Source organism: Osmerus mordax, chromosome 7, assembly GCF_038355195.1.
Source record: "Osmerus mordax isolate fOsmMor3 chromosome 7, fOsmMor3.pri, whole genome shotgun sequence".
NCBI classification, from domain to species: domain Eukaryota; kingdom Metazoa; phylum Chordata; class Actinopteri; order Osmeriformes; family Osmeridae; genus Osmerus; species Osmerus mordax.
In genome coordinates, this window is record NC_090056.1 from 12,006,726 (window position 1) to 12,034,622 (window position 27,897).

The 27,897-nt window shown below is 49.7% G+C and overlaps 1 protein-coding gene across 5 annotated transcripts in view; it reads right to left on the reverse strand.

Annotated features, from left to right (window-relative positions):
* The window catches only part of LOC136945626 (ankyrin repeat and SAM domain-containing protein 1A-like), a 56,989-nt gene that overhangs the window by 20,453 nt on the left and 8,639 nt on the right, over window positions 1-27,897 (reverse strand). For 2 of the 5 annotated variants that reach the window (XM_067239566.1, XM_067239564.1), the window contains exons 2-15: window positions 25,491-25,571; window positions 24,765-24,921; window positions 23,874-23,936; window positions 16,994-17,290; window positions 16,162-16,237; window positions 15,894-15,995; window positions 15,720-15,806; window positions 15,405-15,574; window positions 15,141-15,191; window positions 14,251-14,374; window positions 13,091-13,137; window positions 12,004-12,121; window positions 7,375-7,925; window positions 769-825 (exon numbers count right to left, since the gene is read on the reverse strand). In XM_067239566.1, the coding sequence (XP_067095667.1) occupies window positions 769-825; window positions 7,375-7,925; window positions 12,004-12,121; window positions 13,091-13,137; window positions 14,251-14,374; window positions 15,141-15,191; window positions 15,405-15,574; window positions 15,720-15,806; window positions 15,894-15,995; window positions 16,162-16,237; window positions 16,994-17,290; window positions 23,874-23,936; window positions 24,765-24,921; window positions 25,491-25,571 (1,981 nt within the window). The remainder of the gene's footprint in view (window positions 1-768; window positions 826-7,374; window positions 7,926-12,003; window positions 12,122-13,090; window positions 13,138-14,250; window positions 14,375-15,140; window positions 15,192-15,404; window positions 15,575-15,719; window positions 15,807-15,893; window positions 15,996-16,161; window positions 16,238-16,993; window positions 17,291-23,873; window positions 23,937-24,764; window positions 24,922-25,490; window positions 25,572-27,897) is intronic. The other 3 variants (XM_067239565.1, XM_067239568.1, XM_067239567.1) reach the window with 3 other exon arrangements.

Genomic DNA, 27,897 nt, shown 5'->3' on the forward strand with positions numbered 1-27,897 from the left:
GTTTAAAACTATTAAAGTAAAGGACAGGAGAGTGGTTTAGTCAAATTAGACAGACCATTATTTCAAATTTTTATTCTGTTCATAGAACAGAACTGTGATAGTAATTTCTCAGGTTAGGAGGAAACGAGGACTCTACTATGTAATCTTAAATCGCAGATAGATGAGAATGAATTAATCTTACAAGGCTAACTTCTTTTAATTGGACACTTTAGTCAGTCTGACACCTGGAGAGCAGTCTATAAATCATTCCTGGGCGATAATCAGGGTTCATTGTTATTAGTGCTCAATCATAGAAACGTTTACGACTGAAAGGAATCATAAAAACAGACAGGGTTATGTCTAAAAGAAAAAGATAGAGGACCGGAATTTACTGGAGCATAATTTGTCCAATCAGAATACATAGAAAATTGTTTAAAATGTAGGTCAAAACGTATCAAGGATGCATAAAGCAATCCCTGAAGGGTTCTATAAAACACTTTCACAGTGCTATTCTGATTTTGACCAAGTCTGCTCCAGAAAGTAGGATTTTGAGGTAAATCATGCACTTTGTAGACAGAAGGCCTTTGGGACTGTCAAGTGAGGGATCAAATGTAATTCCAATATGAAAGCAAGCCACAAGTAACAAAATAGCATTGTCATTCCCAAAATGTTCCTCTATCTCTGAGTAACCCATCTACGTCTACCCAGAATGCCCCAGGACAGGACAGACCCAGAGGACCACAGAGGAGACCGCAGGAGAGGTATGAAGTATGAAGGTGTGGGTCTTACGCTCTGTAAGGACTTAGCCCTCCGAAGCTGTACGGCGGGGGCAGCCATCTGGGTCTGCTGAGAGAGTGTTAGGATATTCTTCTGGTTCTCACAAATGATTGTTGTTATCAACTTCCCTCACCCAGCCATTAGTTCTCCCATCCTTAATATTTGCTACAGGAGGCCCTATAATTGAGATTACTACAAGATGAAACATAAAACAAAATTTCATACACTGTATTGGCCTTGACAAATATCCCCAATGAAGAAAAAAAGAACTTTAGGTTGAGGAAGAGGGATAGAGTACTCTGGGTAGGAGAGGCGATGCCCAGCTTATTACGATATCGAGTCTGACTGAAGAAATACAGCATTAAAAGCATATTGTGAGACCTCAAAACAGGCAGCATGCTTCCTGCTGATCTCTGAAGTCCTGAATGACCTCTCTCTTATTTACCCTGAAAAGTTCATACTGAGGAACCTAAAAGCAAGATGGAATCTTCACTTCAGTGCTGGAAGAGAGGATGTGTGCGAGAGAGAGTAAGAGAGAGAGAGTAAGAGAGAGAGAATAAGAGAGAGCTGAGGAGCAACAACAGCAACCATGATAATGGAATTAAGTAGTGAAAAAATGATCCCTTCTATCTGCCTCACAATGTAATAGTCTCTGCTTGCTTTGACTACCTCTAACAATGGTTCTCATTTGAAAAAAGGGCTCCAGGTGACAGAAGTTGTTTCATTTCCTCTCTTCAATTTACAAAACAAAGCCAAGGCTAACAAACAAAAATTAACAAGCATAAACATGCAGCATTTTACAGCTTCCAAATCAACAGACAGCTGGAAAATGGGACATCTCTATGACAACAGGTCTGACTAACTGAATCATTCAGGTGATTTGACACGAGTCCAAGAAAGAGGCAAGGCTGGGCCCAGCTCCCCCCGGGCTTGGCCAACAATGCCAGCCCTTCAGGGTGCTGAGCAGAGGCACACAATGTTTCGAAAAAAGGCCCCCCAGGGTGACTTACCGGGTAAGAACGAATACTGCTGAAGGCTTAACAAAGGGGTCTAGGTTCAAATCAGGCCCAGACTATTTCCTGCATGTCTGCCCTTTCTTACTGTTTAAAAAAAAAAAGCCCCAAAATAGAATTAAATAGAAGGGTTCCGCTATCTGGGCATCCAGCAGGTTTAGGGGACTGGGGGACTTTGCATCATTTTTTTTTTAATACAGAAACCATTCTGTCGTGATGTTGAAGACTTACTGTTCCTTCCTTTCCTTGAACCAAACAGTAAATTGTATTCACGATATACAGTAAGCAGAATCTGTATTAACGAGTAGTACAAGGGCAAATCCCAGTCTGCGGATGAGTGTTGGCAGTCCTCTGCAGTGTCTAGTCGATGCTCTAATGATGTTGTAATGTGGGTGTAGGAGCCAGGTAACGAGGACACGGCTGTGCTCTCATAAGCAGAGCCGGCACTGAGGAGGACAGCGCATGCAGTCATGGTGGGCTCATCAGCTCAGAGTCATGAGCAGCTTTGGACAATAAAGATCAGGAGTCTGACAGACTGGGTAAGATTCCAGCTCTGTGGCTCCAAGGAGATGGGGGTGGGGTGGGGGTCACCGTGTCCCATCTCTCCCCCTGCAGCATCCCTCTCATCATCCCCTCCTTGGGCTCAACTCATAGAAAAGGACCCTGTATCCCTCCCGATGGTGGAACACCTTAGGGTATTAGAAGAACAAGAGTTGATCATATACTGCAGATGTTGACACACCTTTTAACTGTGTCGCTAACAGTGAGCTCATAGCACAGGCTCACACAAACACACACACTGGCTCCACTCAGCCTCGGAAATCTGCCTCCCTTCACCAAAGATGAAAATGGACAGGGGAATACCGGCTGTTCCAATCATCTTTAAAGGCTGCTGTGTTGACAGGCAGGTGTGATCTACTGCAGGGGCTGGGTAAATAAATCCACGTTATGTGGGGATATGGCTCAGTGGTATCCTTGGAGGTACCACACTTCCACAACACAGCACAGCTCCTACTGGGGCCCATTCTCGGGAACCAGTTCCAGCCTGAAGCAGAGTGGCGCCTCTCCAGGCCTTTTATTCCTCCAGAAACCTGGAGAGAAAGATGCTTCTTTGTAAGAGGTCTCTGTATGGGCACGGAGCTGCTACAATGAGCGGGGTCAAGGGTGCCCCACAGGTCAACAGCTGAGGAGACAGGCAGGCAGACAGGGGGGCAGGGGGGTCAGAGGGAGACAGAGGGAGAGAGGGAGAGAGGGAGAGAGAGAGAGAGAGAGACAGGATCAAGAAAGAGAGCAATAGGAGAGCAGTTGGCCATGAGGTGCCAGTGAACAGCTGGCAGGGTGTGTTCAGGGTGAAATAAAGGGCTGCCGCAGAGAGAGCGTGCCCAGCAACCAGTCTTCCACTGGCAAGCTGGCTCCAAATGAGGATAGTACTGGGAGACGGGGGATGGAGGACAAGGGGGGGGGGGGGGGGTTGGATGTAGAACAAAAACCCCAGCATCCTCTAAGCAGGAGCCAAGAATATACCCTGCCAGTCTGACAAAGACACACACACAGCGCTATCAGCGCTAGACACTGAATGCCCACAGAGACCAGGCGGACCTTTCAGAACGCCACCGTGTCTCACCAGCTCTGTGATCCGCGGATGCTTGTCGTGGCCACAAAAGAATGCAATGTGTCCATTTAGATCAAGAAACAAACAAACACGGTGTGTACAGATAAGGAGAGTGAAGGTCATCAGTCATCCGGACACAAGCTTTCTAGAAGCTGCGAGGACTCTCAGTCCCAAGCGCCCCTCTGTGTTCTCTATGGGTCCGAGGACAGAGCCTCCTGCTGGTCACCTCAGGCCCTGACACATTGACACATGGCACTGGGATCTCAGTTGGTCCATTTCAAGCAAAATACAGGCTTACTTTCTCTTCCAACTCACCTAAAGAAGTCTGTTTAACCTTTCCCTGAGGAGCTGAGAAACATGCTAACAGATGAGCAGAAATATCAGGAGGAACCGAGAAGGGCTTCACTGCCTGTTGAAATGCCTCAGAGGATTAACCATTGACAGACTAACACAATGAGGCGGTGAGATGACAGAAGATCCTCTGGCTTTTCTCTAGCCTACACACTCCTTCAGAAACAACACACGGCCCTTTAAACAACAGCGATCTGCGCGGCATCAGTGTTTCGTCCCCATTCGTTGCAGGTGGACATGGTGGAAAAGACTCCAGTTGAGCTGAGGAGTGTATGAGAATCAATACTCACAAAGGCTGGCTTCATAGTGGCCATTGGATCCGTGGGGCGCGGGATCGAAACTGAGGCAGAAATGGAGAGGGCTGGAGATGACCACCCTTGCGTCTCCTTCTGAGCCTCTGCCTGTCTATACGTCTCTCTCCCCCTCTCTCTCCTCCCATCTGGGGATCTGCATTCACTGGCCCACACAATGTGCCCCCTCGATTGTCATGTTCAGTCTGATCCCAGGACCGAGACGAACCCGCATTAGCATGCACTTTAAACACTCTCACACACCGCTCTCTCTCTCTCTCTCTTCTCTCTCTCTCTCTCTCTCTCTCTCTCTCTCTCTCTCTCTCTCTCTCTCTCTCACACACACACACACACACACGCACTTAAATGCAGCTGCATGTGTCAAGACCTCATGCAAGTCATATGTTTTTGTTTCAACTAATCAAATGTGAATTTATGTGCACTTGTGTGTGTTAGAGAGATAGAGAAAGAGAGAGAAAGATTGAGAAAGAGAGAGAAAGATTGAGAGAGAGGGGGAAAGATTGAGAGAGAGGGGGAAAGATTGAGAGAGAGGTGAAAGAGTGAGAGAGAGGGGGAAAGAGAGATGTGAGGAAAGGAAGAGTAAGCAGCCCCAGACACAATGAGTTTTGGGAGTGTCCTGGGCCCCCTTGCCCGCACGCTGTCACACAGCTCAGTAGTGTTCCAGAGTAGCCAGCCGTGACCAGCAAGATGGCCGACTCACAGCAACAGTAGCAAGGGAGGGAAATGAGGAGAGAGAGCATCAAATAAAATGTCCACGCTTGAAGAGCTATTTTCAGAGGATAACAATAGACTTGGCAAAGAAGTAAAACAAGTCTCTGGCTGCAGATAACTCCTCCATTGGTGGTGGTGTGTGGTTTATACCAGGACAAGCATTAATGAAGAATGGGACTTTGAAGTCACTCTGCTCATCATGCAGGCAAACCTAATGAACTATTAAATACACTGAAAAGGCATGTCACACTCCAACATCAAATATGCAGAAACTTAACTGTCTATTAATACATACTGGGGTTCCACTTACACACACACACTCTCGCCCTCTCCCACACACCCTTCATGGATGTGCATTCTGCTAATCTGTGCCATGACTGGAGAGGCAGCAGTTCTCTTCTGTTATCTTCCACTGGGCTCTGGGTTACTGCATTAGCATGCTTCTCCAAGGCCTCGTTGAGCTAACTGTCAACATGTGAACTGCTCGGCTTCACAGGCTGCTACACAGACAAACACGCACACGCACACACACCATACCTGTGACAACAAAGACCTCGGGTTTCACTGCTAAATTGCAGATGAAATAGCCAAAGAAACTGATTTGAAACAAGCGAGGATGTTGCACCTAAACTGAAAATCACAGACCTCCAAACAGGTAGATGATGAATGTGATGCTCAGTGCTCAGAGGCACAGTGCCCCAGGGGATGCTAATCAAGCCAGCACCTTGAGAACATCCCCATCCTGCTCAGATCTTGTCTTAGAGCCACACCATGCCACCTGTTCTGTGTCTAGCTCCCCTTCCTGTTCCGCAAGCTAGTGAGGACCATTCCCAGGGTAAAGAAAACCTTCTGCTACCCTTCCATAATCTGAAGTTTAGTCTTACATTATGCAACCAGATCAATTATTAAACTCAATTATGATCAATTATTAAGGTCAGCTTTAGCTCTCTGCATGGTAGCCAAGGGGAGCAGACAGTGAAGCATCCGTAGTGATCAAGCAGCTATCTCCCAGGGCTTCCAGCTCACAGTAGAGGAGATCTGGAGGCTGTGTTCACCAGGCATACTCGTCAAAATCACATCCAGAGACTTCCTCGGTTTGTTCCTGCATTATATAAGGCGAGGCGTTTATCAAACACTATAATTAGGCCCTACACTTCCGACTACAAGGAGACCATTAAGTCGTTTAGTGCTGGAAGTTTCCGAGGGGAATAAAAGATGGAGGCACACAAGCTGTTCCGCTCTACTGACCCCATTACCCACATGGACCAGACAGCAGGGATGGACAGGGGCATGGTGCTCAGAACATTGCCTCGGGTGGCTGGGGTGACTCAGCACCTTACGGTAACGGGGACTCAGATTCAAATCAAATGTTTAGGTGACGAGTCACCAACAACGGTGCATGGAACTTTCTCAACTTCAGTCACAGTGGTCTACCACTTGGTGGTACTCTAACACTGATCACCCTACTCTTCTTTACGCCTGAGAGAAACAAGCAACTTAAATGGGGTCACCTTGCCAAGTATTTGAATATTTTATCTGACGGAACCAACACTCCAACTCTGTCCTGATCTGACCCTTCATGTAGCTGGGTGGTGAGCCCAGAGTTCTGGTCTGGAAAGGACATGGAAGGTCGGGCCAAAAAGCTTTGGCCACCTGCATACCAACCACACCACCCAGCCCAGATATCGACCCGAACGCTGCTATTGAAGCTGCCTGTTTAGACAGGGTCACAGACAGCGAGCAGCAACGTGATCTCTCTACTGTGGAGAGACAGTTACTTGAGCTCCTCGCTGGGGCTGGCTGACCTGGCATCACACATACGTGGCATGGCTGCCAAGCACGGGTATACACAGCAGAGACAACAGGCCAGTGGAAATAACTTTTAACAGTTAACAGGCTGTCATCTTTAAAAGCTACAGTTGTGCAGTTGACACTCCGTTGATAATTGCCTGGAGAAGAAATTCATTCCAAACAGTTCTATGTTTGGCATCAGAGGACCAACAGCGGGGTCAAATGTGACAGTGTGTGGAAGAGAGAAAGACAGGGAGTGTGTGTGTGTGTGTACATATGGTGTACAAGCATGTGTGTGTGCATCTCCAGGGTGGCTCAGGTTCATCTTCCGGCGTGACAGCCCGAGGAGAGGTCCTGGAGGGAGGATAGTGATGCAGCTAGGTCTCTCTGTCCTCCGCTCACTTTCCAACCCTCCGTCTCTCTCGGTACTCTTTCTATCCTTATTATTCCTATCCTCATGTCTCCTCTAATCTTTCGATTTTGCCCGCTCTGTCACCTCTCCCTCTCCCCCTCCGCGTCCTTTCCTCCATTCCTGTCCCTCTTTTTATCTTCTATCCAGACGGAGCATTACTGTGCTTAATGGTTAGATGTGAATTAAGTCAAGAATATCCTCAATGCAAGAACACAAACTGACAGCACACTGAGGTGGATAAAGAGTGCTTGAAATACCACAACGTGACACTAGGCTCACATTACAACACAGGATTACACTGCACTGAACTTTCAAAACAGTCTGGCCCTGCAATACTACCCTAAACACTTGGCTGAGGGATGTATATGAAATGTCCGTTCTGGACCTTATGTCTACAGCTCCTGACTGTAATCTTACCTCGTCCCATTCTGAGGTGAAGGAAGGGGACTTCTCCAGCCTCTTCTTGCCCATGCTGCAGTTAGACACTGACTCGCTGCGGCTGCCCAGCCCGCCCTCCTCCTCGCTAGGGGGCGACACCAGCAGGTCAGAGTCAGACTTGGAGAGGCTGCGGGCCAGCTTCAGGTCCCCAGGCGGGCGCATCCTGCCAGCGGGCAGGGCGGCAGGCGGCTCCCTGGGCTCCTTGTTCACAGTGGCATAGATGGCTTGGGGGTCACAGTCTGTCAGGATGGCGGCCATGTTGGGCCTAGGGGGTGGAGGAGCCCGTGCTGGGGATGGAGCGGGGGGCGGGAGAGGGGTGGGGATCGGGACAGGGACAGGGGCAGGGGCAGGAGCGGGGGTAGAAGCTTTGGCTGGTCCGGCTGGCTCTGGGCCTTGACTGGGCGGGGCTTGTGCACCTGGCAGTCTGAAGGGCTCTTCCCGGCTGTCGAAGACAGGTGATGACCCGTGCAGCAGCCCGGTGAACTGCTCCGGAACGCCTCCACCTAAGTCCTGGCCCAGCAGCGCGTTGTCTGGAGAGGGAAGACGAGGGAGAGAAGGAGAGTCAGGGCTGTCAGGACTGGAAGCTGGACTGAGACTGAGGCGGAATATCTAGCAAGCAGGGCTGAAAAGAAACCGCCCACACTACCCCTGAAACAGAACTGTGATTGTTTTCTATGAGGTATGGGCAATATAGAGAGGGGGAGAAAGAGAGAGAAGGGGGGAGAGAGAGAGAAACAGAGAAAGAGAGGAGGGGAGGGACTAAGAGGGAGTGGGAGAAATAGAGAGGTGGACCTTGGCATTCTAAAGAACTGGACTGTAACAGAATTCCAAAGCCAGCTTGCATTCATCTGACAAATATGTAGCTGCGTGTCTGTAGTGTGACCCATCTCGTTCACCACCACCACCTCACTTCCTGTCAGCCCTCTTGTCATGTAGGGGGGCTACAGGGCCCAGACAGAGACCAGGTTCCAGGGAATGACACAGCACTCAGGCTCCCCCACAGGAACACATGGAGACCATGAAACAGGATATGAGCAGGGGCCAAGCAAAGCCCGGTCAGGCAGACTCCCACACACACACACACACACACACACACACACACGCACGCACGCACGCACGCACGCACGCACGCACGCACGCGCACACACACACACACACACACACACACCAGAGGTTGAGCCACCCTTACCCGCCCTGTCAAATAATGAACATTCAAACCAAACTTACTTCCTCAATCCTCCTCCTGAGCTGTGAAAACAACTGTTGCTGCTTGCCGAGTCGGGTCGAGCCGCTGCCGTTGAGTGCGACCCCCGGAATTGTGGTCACCACAGACCGTATCTCTCGCTGGTCCCTCCTCTAAGGAGCCAGACACCCAAGCCTCGCTTCCACCAGCTAGTCCGCCACCGACTGAGAGTAGTGCCAGGCGGTGCCTCTGCTCTCTTTCTCCCTCTGGCTAGAAAAACCTTGACAACCCTCCTCTCTGTTCCTCCCTCTCTGTTCCTTCTCTAAAAGCCAGAGCGAGTCTGTCGCTAAGCCCATCCGCCTGTCTGTCGTCTGCCTGCAGCCACAGACAGCAGCTCTGGGACAGAGGCTGGGTGGCTGTGAGGGGGTGTGAGGGGGTCCAGCTCCACTCAGCACTCTGACTCACAGCCCCAGTCCTGATAATTAGATTTCTGACACATGGCGGATGCGTGTGTGTTTGGCTGTGTATGTTGGAGCAAGGGAGGAAGGCTACGTTGTTATCTCTATGTGTGCGTGTGGGTGTGTACTCTTTGGCGGCCAGGGTGATAGGGTCAGGGTGTTTGGTGACGGGGAATCTGGGACATTGACATCACAGCAGGCCAGTGACATAGCAAGGCCGTTTTAGTTTGTCCTTCAGAGGACAGATACACAAAGACAACAGTCACACCAAGCCGTCTTCAAGGGAACTGCAGTTCTCAGCATGCCATAGTTAGTGATTCCGAGAGCTCTCAAAGGGAAATATTAAAGAGGGCAGTGTGAAAGATTCAAATCTGCATGGGGAGCATGGTTCCTCCACCCAGCCTTCTGTCTGATCTGTGCAGCTCAAGCAGAGCCACAGCAGGGTTGACTGGCTGGCTCGCCCTCTGTGCCCTGACTGTTTACCGGCCATTTGCAATGAGGCAGAGTACCAACCAACGCCCTGGCCTGTGCCCACTGTCCACCAGGACCAGCTGCTGAACACTCGTTTGGGAATGCTCTGTGTGTGTGTGTGTGTGTGTGTGTGTGTGTGTGTGTTTGTGTGTGTGTACAAACATACAGAATGGTCTGTGGCCAAACACCCACTCTTGGCAACTAGAGAACGTGAACGCCCAATGAGCGAATTGCTACGCTTCCAACAAGCTAACACTGTTAACCCACCGAGTTAACCCTTCCTGCCCCATCCCCTGACACTGCTGCGTCTGGAAACACTTACAGACAGTAACTAGAATGAAAGGCATACTGGTGTTTATACAGCTTTTATACAGGGGTGAGGTCAATACTGAGAGGGCGGCTGTATTTTATTTGGCCTTCTGAGCTGCAAGTTTTACTAGCAATGTCATGTTGAGGCTGCAGCACGAATATTTGATGTCATACAGACCATGTTCCAAAGTCAATCTAACTCTTCGTCTTTAAGGGGACGTTATCTCTGCATATGTAGACTGGAGAACATTTCTAACCTGCTTCTTACTAAGTCTCACATCTAAAACTACTGACAAACTTCTTCATATAAAACCTGAATCTAAACTGTTGTTCCTGTTTTTTTTTTTTTAGATAAAGAGTGAGAACCTGTCTGAGAGAAGTAGAGTCAGGGCATTGTGTTGCTGTGTGCTGGGGTATTTACCACACCTGGGCCCTCCAGTTAGCCAAGGCCAGGCTGGGCAGTGTGTTCTAGACACATCCTTCACAGCAGAGACATCCTTCAGCACGACAGTCAAACTAATATACTGATGCAGGATTCCAGGAGTTCCTCTATCTGCTGGTGCTTTCCTCTCACATATGCCCAAGGCCAAATAACCTGCTGGTTGGAGTAGATTGTTTTGTCTTGGCTACATGGCAACAGTGTTGGAACCGGTAGGACATATTTGATTGTTTTGATACAGTTCAGTACACTGACCTCTAGTCGTGAAAGCTCTGTGTGGTAAAGCTTGACTAGTATATGTACTCTGCGGGACATCCCTTGTGATTCCTGCTGACGACAGCAACATGTGTGAGTGTGTATGTGACAGGTGACCTGCTCTGTGTTGTTGCTGACAAAGCATGCAGTCTAACGCTCCACACCACAAGGGCCGGGGTCCTACGCAAACCTGCCATTAACACTATCCTGAGGTTTGGAATAAGGTGGGGATGAGGCAGGGATGAGGTGGGGGTGAGGCAGGGATGAGGTGGGGGTGAGGCAGGGATGAGGTGGGGGTGAAGCAGGGATGAGGTGGGGGTGAGGTGGGAGGTGGGTGGCGACAGGGGGGTGAATCTCTGAGGAGCAGCTCTGAGGAGCAGCTCTGAGGAGCAGCTCTGAGGAGCAGCTCTGAGGCGCAGCTCTGAGGAGCAGCTCTGAGGCGCAGCTCTGAGGAGCAGCTCTGAGGCGCAGCTCTGAGGAGCAGCTCTGAGGCGCAGCTCTGAGGAGCAGCTCTGAGGCGCAGCTCTGAGGAGCAGCTCTGAGGCGCAGCTCTGAGGAGCAGCTCTGAGGCGCAGCTCTGAGGCGCAGCTCTGAGGCGCAGCTCTGAGGCGCAGCTCTGAGGCGCAGCTCTGAGGCGCAGCTCTGAGGCGCAGCTCTGAGCTGCGTTGGGAGCAGGCGTGAGCAGGGCTTTAATCCATGTTCCGGGAGGCAGCTGCTTTCACATGGAAATGAAGAGGAACAGGCTCAACTTCTGTTCCTATTAGAGGCCACATCTTTATCAGCCACAGTGTGTGTGTGTGTGTGCGTGTGTACGTGCATGTGCACGTGTGGTTGTGTCAGTGTGTCATTCTGTATCAGTATATCCTGCTCGTCTCTACACAGGTCTGTGAATGTGTGTGTGCGTAGAGGGGAAGGGATATGGAAATGTGAGTGTGCAGAGGTTTATATGAGATAAAGAAATGAATAACTTATGATAAAGTGAAACAGACACAGAGAGCAGGAGAACCATGGTTACAGTAGACTGCCTCAGTCCTAATGCTAGCCTGTACTGCACTGCCCGTTTGAGGCAGAAATTAGGTTCTTGGATAGAGCCATACTACAATCTGATCGAAGTTATGTTCCATATTGCCAAGTAAATGAGTTTCTCCAGTTTACTTGCCAAAGAATGTCAATCAGCCTGTTCTAAACAAACCTAATCCGATCTGCTTCTCAGGAATGTCAATCATGCCTCCCTTCCAGCGCTAATCCAGCCCAGCCAATCTCACTCTGCAAATATGGATCTCTCACATTACCCGGACATGCTTGGGCTGGGATTCTGCTAGCTAGGCATGTCCCTCCGCTCCCCACACTAACTCTGTTTCTTCTCTCCAGGCTCACAGCTTGGTACTAGGACTGATGAAGGCTATAGAGTTAGTCATGTTAGCGATACCTGGTTTCCAAGCTGCCTGCGTGGGTTTGTTTTACAGCAGAAGGAGATCTGAGGTGGAACTTACCTCCAGGGGCTCTCTGGCCTGTCCTCCCAGGCCCCAGAGGTGCAGGTCCGGGGGGGTGCAGGGTATCTCCCATCTGGCCTGGGGGACGCAGCTCAATGGGGGCGGTGGGCTTCCGTGGCTAGGGGACAGAGAGCAGGGGTGAGCTGTCACTCACAACAATGGGACCGCCCGTCCCCGTGTCAGCCAGCCAATCCCATAAGAGCAGGCGGTAAAAAATGTAATCTAATGATTGCCAGGTTTGAATTAGGCAGTCAGTCTGTATATTAAGAAGCAGAGCCTCCATTAGTGCTGCCAGAGGACAGCTTGAGGCAGCATCATCTCCAATATGGATTGGCTCAGACGGCCGCTGATTAGAGCTCAGAGAATGCCAAGAAGCTGGTCGCTACTCGTTAGGAGACGCAGACCGAGCGAAACAGACCAGGGTGGATGTGATGTTAGCATGTGGAAGGCAGCCCTAATAAACCCTCACCTAACTGGATCATAAAATTGAGGAGGCAATATAAATAGATATGATAGGATAATAAATAGCCGGGACAGCTTTACAGGGACCTCCAGTTGCATCTGAAGAGACGAGGCCAGGAGGGAGGGAATTAGAGGAGATGAAGAGTGCAGGAGAGAGGACAGGATAGAGGAGAGGACAGTAAATCTTGTAATGTCCCCGAGGTGTGGTTTGACCGGTTAGCCACTAAATATAGACCCAGTAGATTGACAGTAGAGGCGGGTCACACAGCCATATGGCCTGTTAAGGGGGCAAGCTGGGAGGGAGATTTACACTCCATGTGGAGAATACATGTTAGACACACAGGCTAACTGGCAAGATTTGATTTTACACCCGAATCCAAGCAGGATCCCTGAGAATCTCTTTTCCCATTTGTCAATGTACTTAATCTATCCCTGCATGAGGCAGGAGGAGAGATCAGTTCAACACCCTGACTACCTAGTGCAGGACTTCTACTCACATGATGTCTTTCAGAGGACAGGGGTGAGATACTACCATGACTTATATCTATCAAACCCTCCCCCAGTATGTGCATATGGGTAGAATAATAGGGAACACAGCACTGGAGGAGTGAGGAGAAAGACATACCTGAGGTAGGAGGCTGTTGGAAGACATGATCTTTTTATCCTTTTTATCTAGAAAAGAGAAAGAGAGAGAGAGTCAGAGAGGGATGCAGTTATGGTCTCACTAGCCAGTGGTGACATTATGCAACGTGATTAGCGTGAGTCTACATATAACAAAATATGAAAATGATTAGGCACATGGCAGAGTTTGTCCTGGTTAAAATTGCAAGGGTTGAAGGAGTTATAATGACATTACATGAATACACAGTGGCCTCCCTTTATAGAAACTCAAAGATAAATATGTAATTTATGTTGATTAGGGGACAAAGATAAACACATTTCACCATGAAACTTAAAAATAACTTCTGAACAAAGGGAAAAGATTCCTCCGCCCTCAGACTCCAGACCAGTGACTATGTGTCCGTGACGTTAGCATCCTAGTGATTCAGACAGATCTGGATGCCCAGAGGGGTGTGTTTAAAACCCAAATCAACAGCTATGGATCACAACAGCCTGCTAATGAAATCCCTCTTAATCCAATTATACTGCTTGCCATTCAGCATCAAGCCCGCACCCTGGTGAGAGGAGGGGAGAGCAGCTGCAGTGTGGGTCTCGGTACGGACCAGTTGGCTGGTCTGAGCCAGGAATCCAGCAGCCTCTCCTACTGATCAGCCTGGGGAGCTGTGGGATCTCCCCCGGTGTGCACGTGTCAAGGTTAGCAGCCAGAGGCTCAGGGTTACAGGAGGCCAGTTCAAATGGGGCAGCATTTAAGGAGCAGTGGGGGAAATAACCCTTGAGGCATCCCCCCCTCATCCCCCTCCTCCCCGCCCTTCCAAGTCCCAAAACCGCTCTGTAATCCTGCTAGGAATGAGGGGTCATGGAGAGCTGAGCAGGAGGTTGCATCTGAGCAGGAGGTAGCTTGTGTGTGTGTGTGCGCTCGTGTCCTACAACAATAGAACCGAACAAGAGCAGACTCCCCCAAGAGTCAAGAGTAAGGCAACACACTCCTGTGAGGTATTTACAGTGTGTGGAACAACACTACAATACTGCCCCCATCCATCATGACCTCCCTCTGGCCACCCTGTACTGTGCAGGGCTGTCTAATTTGTGTGTGTGTGTGTGTGTGTGTGTGTGAGAGAGGAGGATGTTCATCCTCTCCTCTCTCACTGTGTCCTGTCCTTGTACCTTTCTGGGCTGGGGGGTCCTGGGAGGGCGGGGGTCCTTTGGTCTGGGCAGACAGCAGCAGCTCGTAGGTGTGATCCTCCTCCGGGCCCCGCCTCTCATCACTACAGCTGTTAATGTGCAGGGCCTGGGGGGGGTGGGGGGGGACAGGCGATGAAACAAGTCTTATTACATGATGTTTGAACTGGGTGTCAATCTTAAATCTGAGCCCCTTGCAAAGAATATCTCAGTCAAACTCAGAATTTGACATTTGTTCACACATCAGCCCTGCCCTGACTCTCAGATGTGACACAGCCCATACAGGGCCAGGCCTGAGAGCGACCACATCATTTAAGCAACAGTGGATTTAATAAATAACACAGTCATGTAAGAGTCCTGGCACTGGCAATTACTTTCCATAACCACAGTTCTTTCTTTATAGTGTCTCTAGCCTTGTCTGTCACAGCCAGGATATTGCCACACAAACTCTGTTCCAGGATTGGTTCCATCACTCTACCCCATTACCAGAGCGGCTCCTTTCCGCTTCACTTCATCTCCCACATCACTCCTTCTCTTTCCCCATGCCGCACTCAGATGAATACTTATGAGGGAGTTGTTTGATTTGAACAGACGTGGAGAGAATCACAGGGGGCGCCGGTACGTTTAACTCCGCCCCCATGTCCACCATGACAGACACAAGGTAATAGTGACCGAATTCTGCCAGAGAGCAATTGATTTGGGGATTTTTGGAATTGTTTTATTTGAATTTGGATCTTTATGCAACCACAGCCTGAAGATACTTCTTCAAGCCCTATCTGACCACTGCATACATCTTGGAGGAAGTGTAAGGAGTGGGGAGGTCCTCCTACTTCTCCTCCTCACCTCTGAGCTCAGAATCAGAATCAGAAGCTCACCTCGTCCTCATGGCCTGGGGCAGGGTGGGTAGGGTGGCCCAGACGCTCTTTCTGTAAACGAGACACAATAATAGAAGCTCAAACATGCACAACTGAAGCATAAAGGACAAACGAGCTCAAGTCCACTCCCAGCCAGTCATGTGTGGGTAATCGTCACCCTCTAGTGGAGAATCAGGACTTTACATCCAGACAGACAAATACACCAAAACAAGGGAAATATATCTCTAGTATTGTCTAATGTATATGTGTGTACAATGTGCTAACCTTGCCAGCGTCACTGTCTGGCCGTCCAGAGTCTCTGTCGGAGGACTTGCCACTGGCTAGGCTGTCCAGGGAGTGGCAGGACGTGGCTTCAAACAGGGCCTCATACGGGCTCTCCTCCTCCGGCCTCAGGGCCAGCCCTGAGATCAGCTCACTCACCTGCTCCATCTCACCTGCAAAACACACACACACACACAGGGGTCATTGAGGTTTTCATTAAGACACTGGAGAGCATAGGGATCTTTGTATAGACACTGTCTATACAAAGACGTGTATAGACAGCAGAGGTCTACATGTGTTCAGGGGTCTACAGTGCACCTTTTTTCCTGGGACTGGGGCTCTCCTGAGGTGGGGGGACTGGAGGAGGAGGGAGGGCTAAATCTGGAGGATTTCCGCTCATGTGACCTACAAAAAAAGAAATCAAAGTCACACCGGTGGGAGGGAAACCATGAGAGTGACCTCTGCAGAGCACAGGGGAAGTTCTCTCTCTACCTTGGATGAGGGCAGCTATCTGTCGGCTGTTCTGAGAGGGCATCTCTCTGACAGTGTCCAGCGCTGTGAGGCCCTTATAGTCCACCACGTTCACATTAATACCTAGACAGCACAGTGGGGAGATGAGTATGCAGAGTATACGGTTAGGACAAGAGTATATGATATGTCTTCAGCCAGTACATTGCATTCAGCATGCGTTTGTCCTCCAGAGGTTCTCCAGTGTGAGGTTTGTAATGAGTGGAGGTGTATGGTGGTGTCTGGGTCTGACCTGCCCTCAGGAGTTTCTGGACAACGTCTGTCTTCCCATAGAGAGCTGCTTCATGAAGGGCACTGCCCTTCTCCGTCTGCGCGCACACACACACACACACACACACACACACACACACACACACACACACACACACACACACACACACACACACACACACACAGACAACCACCATTAAAAATGAGATCAGTAGGAGCCGTGCTAGCCTGCCACAACCCAACAGAGATCAGAGGCAGGTTAAGAGCTCCACGCTGCCCTGCTGAACATCCCCTGGCCCTGGCCTGCTAGCTCTGCAGGAACACGCCACTCTAACCTGGAAGCAGAAGCTTGGATGGCTATTTATACCCGACCACACCGGTGCCCTTCACTATGGACAATAATCTTGGTTGAGAAATCAAAGAAGATCATTTTCCAGCTCAGAGGAGCATGCTAATTAAAAGCTGTAGGACGCAAGGCCTGAGGGCCTCATATCAGACCCCCTAGCTGCACTACAGAGAGAAGAGGAGAAGGAGAGTTGGAGAAGCGGCCAGATAGAGGGCACAGAGCGGTGGGAAGAAGGGGATCACAGGCTCCACCAGGGGGAGCAAAAACATCATCTGCAATCATCAAAAAAACACATTTCCCTTAAGCCTAGTCAGTAAATGTAAGCCCATACTGCAGCAAAACTACTGGGCAGATTAGGGTGTGCTACAAGATTTAGGCCATAACAGCATGTTGTTCAATCGAAAATTACATTAGGGGTATATTTTGACACACAAATACACACACAAGCACAGCCACCAATGCAGACCCATGACGAAACACAGGGGCGTAGACACACACACACACACACCTCGTAGTTGATGTCCATGCCGGCGTCCAGCAGCACCTCCACCACGGCCAGGTGCCCGTTGCGCGAGGCCAGGTGCAGAGGTGTGTGCTTCTTGGTGTTGCAGCTCAGCAGGTTGGGGTGGGCGCTGAGCAGCAGCTTGACCACCTCCAGCCGGCCGTACAGGGCGGCCAGGTCCAGGGGCGTCTCAAACTTGTTGTTGCGCATGGTGGGGTCCGTCAGCTCCTCCAGCAGCAGGCACACCACCTGGGTGTGGCCGTACTGGGCGGCACAGTGGAGCGGTGTCTCGTTGTCATTGTTCTGGTGGTGGTGGGGGGGGGGGGGGGGGTCGGGGACATTAGAACACGGTGAGTCAACAGGGAGGGTGGTAGGGTGGAACAACAGACTAGAGGGTGTCTTCAGAAGGGTTAGGCAGGGGTTGATAGATGGGACCCCCAGACAATATCGGCAGTCACAGAAGAGCATGAAACCCAGGAGGAGGGGGGGGGGGGGCTTCGCTGGCTGGGTGACTGGCTGGCTGGGTGACTGGCTGGCTGGGTGACTGGCTGGCTGGGTGACTGGCTGGCTGGGTGACTGGCTGGCTGGGTGACTGGCTGGCTGGGTGACTGGCTGGCTGGGTGACTGGCTGGCTGGGTGACTGGCTGGCTGGGTGACTGGCTGGCTGGGTGACTGGCTGGCTGGGTGACTGGCTGGGTGGCTGGCTGGGTGGCTAAACAGGCTAGCTCAGCATGGGGCTTGCGGGATGGTGAGGTGGGCAGCTACTAGGCTACATGGTAAGGGGAAGGGCATGTGGAGAGAACTAGACTACTTATCACCTCAGATGTGTTGTCATTCACACCTCAGGTGGGGCTGCCAGCTACCCCCGCCTCCTCCCCTGCAGACCCAACACCTGCTCCTGACAACAGCAAGGGCTTCACCACCATGACTAGACAGAAACATTTAGTGAAAGGTCACCTAACAAGACACATTATTTAGTGAGGAGAGGGTGTTTCCCGGAGTGGGGAGTGGTTCATGCAGTGACAGACAGGGTAGTGTTGGCGGAGGTGAGTGCTGTAGTAACATTTAGAGCAGGCTGAGTGTGGGACAGAGGGAGACATGCGTTTGGACGTGTGGCGACAGCGAGCAGATGCTCTCAGGGTGACCCAGTGAGCTACAGTGCTGGAGGACCCAGGCTCAGTGTGTCAGCAGGGCCGGGGTGTGCTACAGAGGAGATGGAGGACTGGGATAGGGTTAGAAAGAGGCCTGGCTAGTGAAACGGGAGACATTTTGACAGGCCAAGTATTGCACAGCAATTAGGTACACTGGATCCCGTAAAGTGAAGATTCTGTCAACAGTTAAGCCCCCTTCAAAGTGGAATGCTATTTTTATTATTACTCTACCACCAGTGGCCAGCAGGAGGCATACACTACAGTTCATGAGCTCAACTGTTAAGCTGAACAACTGCGCACATGGCTAAAACATGGTCAGGCCAAAGCCCCTGTCAATAACATGCCTTCCACGTCACCACAGGAATGTGTTGTCTGAGGAACGTCTTCAGTGGCTGACATGGCAGGCAGCATATACTCAATAACAGGTGAAGGAAGGTATTTGCCCTGTTACGGTAAAATGAGATGCACTACAGAATGCTCTATGGAATTCACACTACTGAACTAACCCACTTCTGAGCACGCTAGCTCCTTTGTGCCAGTCAACACTGTGTGTTCGGGCGTGGCAGTGCCAGCCTCTGTGGGGAGGCCAGGCCCAATGTCAGTCATACCACCAACGCCTCAACCACCTAGGGGCTGCTGACAGCAGGCCGGAGAAAACCCGCCTGTACGGATGGTGTGCCATGTTGGGAGCCTCCCTGAGGGAGATGTCAGCTGTGGCTCTGTGCTGCCAGTTAAAAGACGGGTCAGAGGAGGGTGGGCGATTTTTTTTTTAGGGCAGCCCCAGACAGGTGTTGGCCCCTCCCCTTTCAACTGGGCCAATCTGACGCCAGATGGGATCAGCAGGTAACCCAGCCCCATTGTTAACGGTGGAGACAGAGCGTGGGGGGAGAGACAATCAGAGCAGGTCCCAGCTTGAGTCAAGAGAAAAAGGAGGTGCCCCTGTGCCAGAAAAGTAACAAAACAATAAGGAGAAAGAAATGAAAGGAAAAATAAGATAGATAAAGAGAGAGCGAAATGAAGCGAGAGAATGAGAAAGAGAGAGAGAAAAAAGGAGAGAGGCAGGCTAAGAGAGTGGCACTTGCCTAGGGTGAACTGTACAAAACAAACATCATAAGAGGAAGGAAGGCCAGGAAGGAAAAACACCATAACAAAACCCTTTATTTGTGACTGGAACCTTTATTTCCTCTCTTCTTTCATGCATGCATGTTGTACGTGCCAATATAACAAACCGTTTCTTTCAAACACTCCTGCTAAACCTTGCAACGAAAAAACGGAATCTCTCTCTGTCCTTCTCTCTCTCATGCATCTCTTGTTCCTTGCTGCTTCTCTCTCTCTCCTGCAGGAGAATGGCCGAGCCACACACAATGCAGCATGCCGCCTCACATCTGTGACGCACCATCAAGCATTTTGTCATCATCATCCCCGGCAGCTTTTTAAAGAGATTTACTCTGCGCTATTAGATGACTGCAGCCAGCAGATCCACACACGTGCTGCTCTGATTACATCAACTTCACAGTAACATGATTCACAGCCCAGTGTCCATGAGCCTGGCACAGCCGGGATAAATCTCTCCTAACATCCGTATGAACACAGGCCTCTAACACCCAGCCTAGTGACTGTGCAGGACTGAGTGATGTTGGTCTTCAAACCTGGACCAGGTCAGTGTGTATCCTTACATGACCCACCTCCCTCCTCTGGGCTGACATGGCTGAGAACCCTCCCTCCTCATCTCCTGCTGTGGCCAGTCCGAGTATGCCTGTGTGTGTGTTCGTGTGTGATTGTATTAGCCATGGGTGGCCTCTCTGGACCACGGTGGAGAAGCAGCATGACTCAGACCTGCGCTGCAGCCTCCAGCTCCGCTCCACCCCACCACACTACGGCACACTCCGGCACTAGGTACCACGTGAGACAGGATACACACACACACAAGGATTGAAAAAGATGGTTGTGGTCCCCTCTCACACACACAACCCAAGATTGACCATCTGATCGTTATCCACAGAGCTGAGTTTAGCTGGATCAACGTCCTGGCTGTGTTTCCTGAACAGCACCATCATCATGTTTACACTGAGAAAGTCCTGATCTAACCTTCCTACAAACCATTGAACTGGGTCTTTTCTCCCGATCCAGAGTTGCTGATGCATGTCAGACACACGGATCTAGTAAAGTGAACACTAATCATGAACATCTGGAGATTACACTGCACTCTGAACTGTTGGGATGCTACTCTAGAATGTTCCTGAAGAGGGAGGGATAGATGGAGAGAAGGAGGGAAAACGAGAGAGATTGAACATGCAGCTTCTTCTATGGCTGAGACGCTAACGTACTGTGAATAGTGACCTCTGTCACGTGATGAGCTCGCTGGTGGAGCGAGGGAGGCGGTTACATCACGCTCTGGCCCATGGGGCTGGCAGTGGTAGTAGGGAGCGGGGCTGACCAGCTGTTGTAGCCTGTGTGCCAGAGGGCTGCCTACACCACTGCATGCAAGTGGCCACAAGTCCCCCCCCCCCCCCCCCTCTCTCTCTCTCTCTCACACTCTCTTTCTCTCTCTCACTCTCACACACACACAGTCTATACCATGCAGGCTTGACGTTGTATGCACACTCCAAATCCTGTATTCTGACTCAGTAGCAGGATAGGCCGAGCCCAGGATATTATAGAAGGGCTGTAGCCTATGTATTCTATAGGGCAATAATACTGCACAGAATTATATACTTCACCAGTCGTATGTGATTGAATCAAACACATGAAACATGCTCGTCTGGAGACAGCCTGGAGACTGGAGATACCATCTCTGGCCTCTCCCATCCATCCATCTATCCATCCACCCCCCCCTCTCCCTCTCTCTCTCTCTGTCTGTCTCTCTCTCTCTGTCTCTCTCTCTCTCTGTCTCTCTCTCTCTCTGTCTCTCTCTCTCTCTCTCTCTCTCTCTCTCTCTCTCTCTCGCCTCACTGGCCTGCAACGTGATCTAACAAGGCAGCTACACACGTGTCTAGGAATATGCAGAAAAATAGATGAGGCCCATTCACTCATTGTGTGACACTCGCACATCTCTGCATGACAGGAAGGGGATGGAGGGATGAGGGATGGTGGAGGAAGGCTGACATGTTGGGTGGTAATGTTTAAAAGATGGACTCCAGGGGGCTGGGAGAGAGCCAGTGAGACTACTACCAAACCGGGCTGTTGGATTAGCCTCTTCCTGACATTATGGGATGGCATAGTTACAAGGAATATTGTATTTTGAATGTTTTCTCACTCCGTTCCATTTAATATCAGGTGTTTACATCAGTCTGGAGCTAAAACATGCCTGACTGAACAAGTTCACATTCCACTGTGATTAGGTATGGTTTTAGCTATGTCCTCTGGTATCAGATCATCAAAAGTCAAGTGCCAGGTCGATAAGTTACCTAGCGTACTCTGTACATCAGAAAGCCATCTGGAAATAGTTTATAGTGATGAATATGAGCTTGTGACTGACTGTGTGTGTGTGTGCTTTGAGTCTGTTTGTGTGTGTGTCCATATGTGCTGCTCAGCTAGATGGCCTGGTCTGGAGGACTGGACAGGTAACCCATATGTTGATACAAGGATTGGCAAAGATTTCCAAGCAGCATTCACCCATATCATAGCACCTGTATCATAAAACTGACGAAAACCTGTTTTCCTAGTCAGGGAGGACAATAAAACTGTAAAAGGATGAGTCAGTGTTGTTGTGCATATTTTCAAACAAACCTAACTGGGTCATGGTGAGTTGGTGAGATGAGTTACCTCAGGGAACCAGGCAGCCTGACTGAGCTGCCTCACTCATGGTGCAGCTATTGGAATGGCATCAAAGTGTCAGGCAGTGGAGACAGTCCCACAGGGAGGAGCAGCAGGAGAGGAGTATTGTCACACTAGGGCCTAGGGGGGGTTGAGAGGGGCATGCATGTAGAGCCACTCAAGGCTGGGCTGCAGAGCTCCTCTGTGGGGTACAAGGTGTACTGACAGCCCCCTCCTCCAGCCACCCTTGTTCTCTCCCAACTCCACACCCACCTTTCCTGGCACTCCCCTCTCTCTGTCTCTCCCTCTCTCTGTCTCTCCCTCTGTCTGTCTCTTCCTCCCTCTGTCTACCCTCGCTCCAGTGGGTCACTCACCACCGCTGCACGAGCAATCAGCCATGACACGGTTACTATGACAACATCCCACCTCTCCCTCTCTTCCATGGTGAAGGCTCACGAGCACAAACAGAGAGAGTGAGGCGCGCACACACACACACATGAAAGAGGCTGGCATGCTCTCCCTGATGCTGATGCAGAGAGACTGGTACAGGGGAAAGCTCCCTCCCTCCCTCTCTCGTATCCTCCCTCCTCGAGTGTCGTTCTCTAATTCTAAACAGAGAGGGTATAAGAGGCAGGGTGGGGTGGAGCCCAGAGCCCCGTGGTCACATGATGCCAGCAGCATGACCGGTGCCACAACATCCAGACTGCATTCATGTCTCTGATTAATTCATCACATAACATCAATTATTCAGCTCCGCGACCAGGTAGTGGACCCGCCACTGTCCCATCAGCTGTACACTGACACAGAGCTTCGGTCACTGCCAAAAAATACTGAGAATGTAGAAAGACTATCCAGTGTGAAGTACTGTTTGTCTGGTCAAATAACGTTGCATAGCCCTTTAAAAAAAGCCTCTCCATCTAAAGCTAAGAGGCTTACTCGAGCATACAGGAAATTTGACACCATTCAAAATATAGCCTGTCTTCATATACAATTGTTGAACTATTCCCTCCCTAGTGATGGTGTTGTGAGGGAGGTGGTGACTGCAGTATGTCAGAGCTGGAGCTGAGGTGATAATAGTTAGGTTGAGAAGCTCAGCAGCTCCTGGGAACAGGAGGCTTTCCTCGAAGCTGCTCTGGTTAGGTAGGCGTTAATGATGCTGGCCCTTACGACTATGTACTCTGCATTAACAAACGTGTGAAAGCATGCTTACAACAACACTTGTATGTCGAATTAGAATAGTAACAGATTTTGGGTAGGTATAGCTCTGTGGTTAGAGCATTTGACTGATTGGGATTTAAACCTTAATCAAAAGATTGCAAGTTCAAATCCCCCCTGGACTGTACATAGCTTTGGATAAAAGTGCCTGCTCAATAAATACATTACAATTGCTTTTATGAGTTAGAGTAGACACAACCCAACAGCCATACTAGTGGTGCTAATAGTGTGGACTAGAGATGTGTCCATAAACAGGTAGTCCGGGGGTTGTGTTGTGATGCAGTCCCCAGGTGCCTGCCTCCCAGTTCCCCTATAGGTGAGCTGGCTAATGAGGGGCGGTGGGGTCCTCCAGAGACCGTCAGGCTGGCGTGTAGGCAGGGCTGGAAGTGTGCTACACAGTCCAACATGAGCCTGGCTGGAACAACAGGAACACTGACCTCCGGGAGAGGCGAGACAACAGACAGCACTAACATCCCCAAACCAGTTGTCATCGCTCTAGATTGAAGTGAAAGAGTGCGTGTACAGAGACAACCCACCGCAGCACCGTAGCAAACCCAACCTCCGATCAACGAGTCCAGAACTGAAAGTCTACTGTTTGTACAGAGAAAGCACAGGATCAAATGAATTTCGTTTAGCAGAGCAGCAGTGCAGGCAGCAGTAGCCCCAAGCAGAGAGAGCCCGAGGCAGGCTGGAGATGACTGGGCCAGCAGCAGGAAAGCAGAGAAGGACATAAGGAATGGATCTCAGCAGCACTGTGTACACACCTTGGCGTTAATATATGGATCAAAGGGGCCACAGCGTTTGAACTCTCTGTGGTCTACAGAGCTCTAGGAGGGAGGAAGAGAAGATGAGGCAATGGTTTCTCACACATACATAGGAAATGGATGACAGTGAGTAAAACTACATTGGCAGAACAAAAATAAAAGAGTTAATGAACAAACAAATGTCATGGACAGGCATTGGAACATCCAGGAGGAATAACCCAGAATGGCAGACCCAGGCCCGTCTGTGTCTGATAATACACTCTAAATATGCGACTTCTGGAGTTCGACTAATCAGTCATACTGTTGGACTAGTTTATCAGGGAGACATTGGGTCTGTTGCTTGAAGCTGTGATTGATCTAGTTCTAGGGCCTCATTCTGGGTCATTCCTGCTGTCTGAGGTAAAGATTCTGAACATGAGACTGAGGATGAGTCTGAGGATGCTGGCAGTGGCTGACGGGGCAGAGCAAACACATCATCCATTACACAGAGACGAACTCTGCTCACATCCACAAGTCACTCAAAGACAGATTAGTCAAGTCAGGACCAGGATGCAGTGGGTTAATGCAGTCTGAGAAAAGAACGCATGGCTGACTGCTGGGCTCTAGGGTTCGTCAGACCATTCAAGGAAAATGAAGAATGCAGATGTGTGTGTCACTACACAAGTGTCCTCCTATAAAAATGTCAAAAGAACCTAAGGCTTCATGTCCAAGGATCTTCTGGCTCACATAGTGACTACTGCAATACAAGGATAAATTGTGCAACACTTTTTTTCTCAACATCTGCTAAAATGGTGTGATGAACAGTGTTTTAAGGGAAATAAGAGAGAGAGAGAGAGCAAGAGAAAGAGAGAGCAAGAGAGATACCCATTGCCATAACAGGGGTTGTCAGACCTGTTCGTTGAGTTTGGGGTGTGAGGGTCCTTGGTGAACGAGGAGCCTGACGATACGCTGGTCTCCCTTCCAGGCAGCCAGGTGGAGGGGATAGCAGCCCTTGTTGTCAGCGATGTTGGTCAAGGCCTCGTTACGTAGCAGCACCTCTACCACTTCACTGCAGACGGGAAGGAAGCACAGGGGCACAAACTAGTTCAGGAACTCAACCAAAACCAAAAAGTCACCTAAATAATTATTGTAATATTCCTATACGTATGTATTGCCCAGAAATAACAGTTTATCATTTCGAGTGATAGGATAAATCTTTCTGTCAGAAGGCAGGCCGGAGGCCCGAGCTCATGTGACTTCCCCACGACAGAGTGGTCAACATGAGTGAGGAAAATGTCTCACAGATGTCCTTTATATACAGTATGGCTGGACAGTACAAATATAGTCACCACAAAACATGTCCTTAAACAGCATAAACTTCACTAATGATGCCCATTGGAAATGGCAAGCAGGTGATAGCTTGGTAACTCATTGTTTGTACTATTCTCTGCATCTTGCTCTTTCCAGAGGTTGAACAGAGCACATTCCCATATCTATATGCGTATTGTCAGAGGCCCACTGAGCGACCTCTTGACCACAGCAAGGGACAATTCTCACATGCAAAACTCTGCCTATCAGATAGTTACCACATCCCCCCAGTAACACAAAGTGGCTAGATACTGTATAGGTCAGACCTACCTGTGACCGTTCAGGGCTGCATGGTGGAGAGGAGTGTATCCTGTGCTGTCCACACAATTCACATTGGGACCCCTCCAGATGCTGTAGAGCCAGAGAAATATTAGACCCAGGTACACACAAACACATACATAAAGGTGCTCCAGAACATATTGATAAATATCATTGTGTATGTATTCACATTGAAATTCAGACATTGATTTGACCCCCACGACTGTATGGATTACTTTAATAGTGTTGCAAATAACCTAGACCCATGTCAGAATGTCAAAATGCAATAACACAAGAATTAACATTTTGGGACAGCTCAAGTTCAGTTTGGGACGGTTCATTTTGCACTTCTGGACGGCACTGGGATAGTGAGGAAAAAAGTGAGTTGGGAGCCCTGTCCACAGGGTGTATGAGGTCGCTAAACTGATAACATTCAAGCCACTCAGAGGGGTTGGCTGTGAGCCTGCTATAGGGTGCAGTACTATGGTTCACCTCCCAGCCCAGCTCACAAACACACGTACACACACAAACAGGTGGGGGCGCACCCCTGGGAGCCATTTCTGAGGAGGGCTGAGTGAGAGGAGAGGAATGAGGAAACCTGGGTGAACAGCAAGCAGGGAGGGAGTGCACGAGGGAGGGAATGGTGCCACTGCACATACAGAGAGAGAGAGAGAAAGAGAGAGAGAGAGAGAGAGAGAGAGAGAGAGAGAGAGAGAGAGAGAGAGAGAGAGAGAGAGAGAGAGAGAGCCCAGAGCTCACAACAACCCACAATCTTCTCAAACCATCAAGAAAGCAGTACCTGCTGAGTCACACACAGCCACACATCAACCCGAGTCAGTCATTAACACAGTTTGATCATCATGAGGCCAGAAGGCTGGTTAACCTAATACACAGCTGGCTGATTCTAACATGCTTAGATTAGGCCATGTTATGAGGCTTAACATTCTTCTCAAAATATAATTTTGTGTATGTGATAAATTGTGCTGATGTCATAAACCAGACATTTAATCTACAAGGTCATAAACCTTCCTTAAGTAAGTCTAGATATGGTGCTGGGAAGTGTAGAAGGTAGAGGAGGATATACAACTGTTGGCCAGCTAGCTCTGGAGCTTCCCAGTCTACATTCACTTCAGCTAAATCAGCTGTCAGCTGAGATTGTTTGTTTCTTTTAATCTGCAGAAAGCGGCAGCCAGGGGGTGGTGGTGGTGGTGGGGGGGGGGGGTAGATAGAGTGGCAGAGAGAGACAGAGAGAGAGAGAAATAGAGAGTAATTAAACAGTCCACAGGAAGCCTGTCTAGTGTATGGTAGCGCGCCAACTCCAGGATATGCAAACTTAACTAAACTCATCCTAAATAAATCATGGCCCAAAAGATTCCAGTGCCTGAAAAAAAGGTCTGTGAGAGAAAGGGAGTGAGAGAGAGGGATTTCACCTGGACAGAGGAGGAGGACACTGCACTCTTTTACCACTAAATCCATCTCTACAGACAGAGAATGGAAGCAGATTAAAAGGTCGACACAAGTTGACATGTTGCCATGCCTCATGTCATCAGTTAATCCACGTCATACATGCGTGTATTTAACCCTGAGAGAGGAGGAGCAGAGTGCAGTATGAAGGCCTGGACAGACAGGATGCTCCCTTCACATCTGAGCCGTTGTACTGAATACCCTAAATGTCTCTGTTCTCAAGCCTGTAGAGCGATAGATCATCACCCAGCATACACAGAGGCCTTGATGCCAGGCGACTATAGACCCATTTGGCAACTCATACTGGGATGGCAAGGTCCTCTATCCACAGTACCAGCCAAACTGGGTGGAGCAGTGAGGATGTGGAGTAGAGGGTGGTCTGATAGAGGAAGATCCACATCCAACCAGACTATTCAGTCTACAACAGCGTTCCATAAGCACATCGGCTAAGCTCTAAGGAGGAGCACAGGATTCTTATTTAGGGATTTCTACTTTCATGCTCAGTGATAGCATCAGTCTAAAACTGAGTCAAACGTCCTCCTAGTTTCTGTTCCGGATGCTGTGTGACAGAAGTAATTCTGTCATGTGTTACAAATAGCTTGAGCCGTAACAGAATCACAAACTCACTCTTCCTAGCAGCATTCTTTGCTCAATAATTAACTCTACTTTAATTAGCTACAATATCTGCACAGAGCAGGTCTGCTAAAATGATTCTGTAACACACTGACAATGTCGAGGAAGGATATGGATGGAAATTATAAAGTGTGACGACCAGAGGCCTCTGCAGTAGAATCTTCTGGTGCCAGGACTAAGTTTATCGTCCCCAAGGCATCGTAGCGGTGAGGACCTCAAGGGCATGAGTCAGAGTGGCACTCCACAATCCACTTTATCCTCTTACTGTGCCTCCCAACTGGCCAAACAGAGGGACAGAGCTTAGATGAGGCGGTGGGCAAAA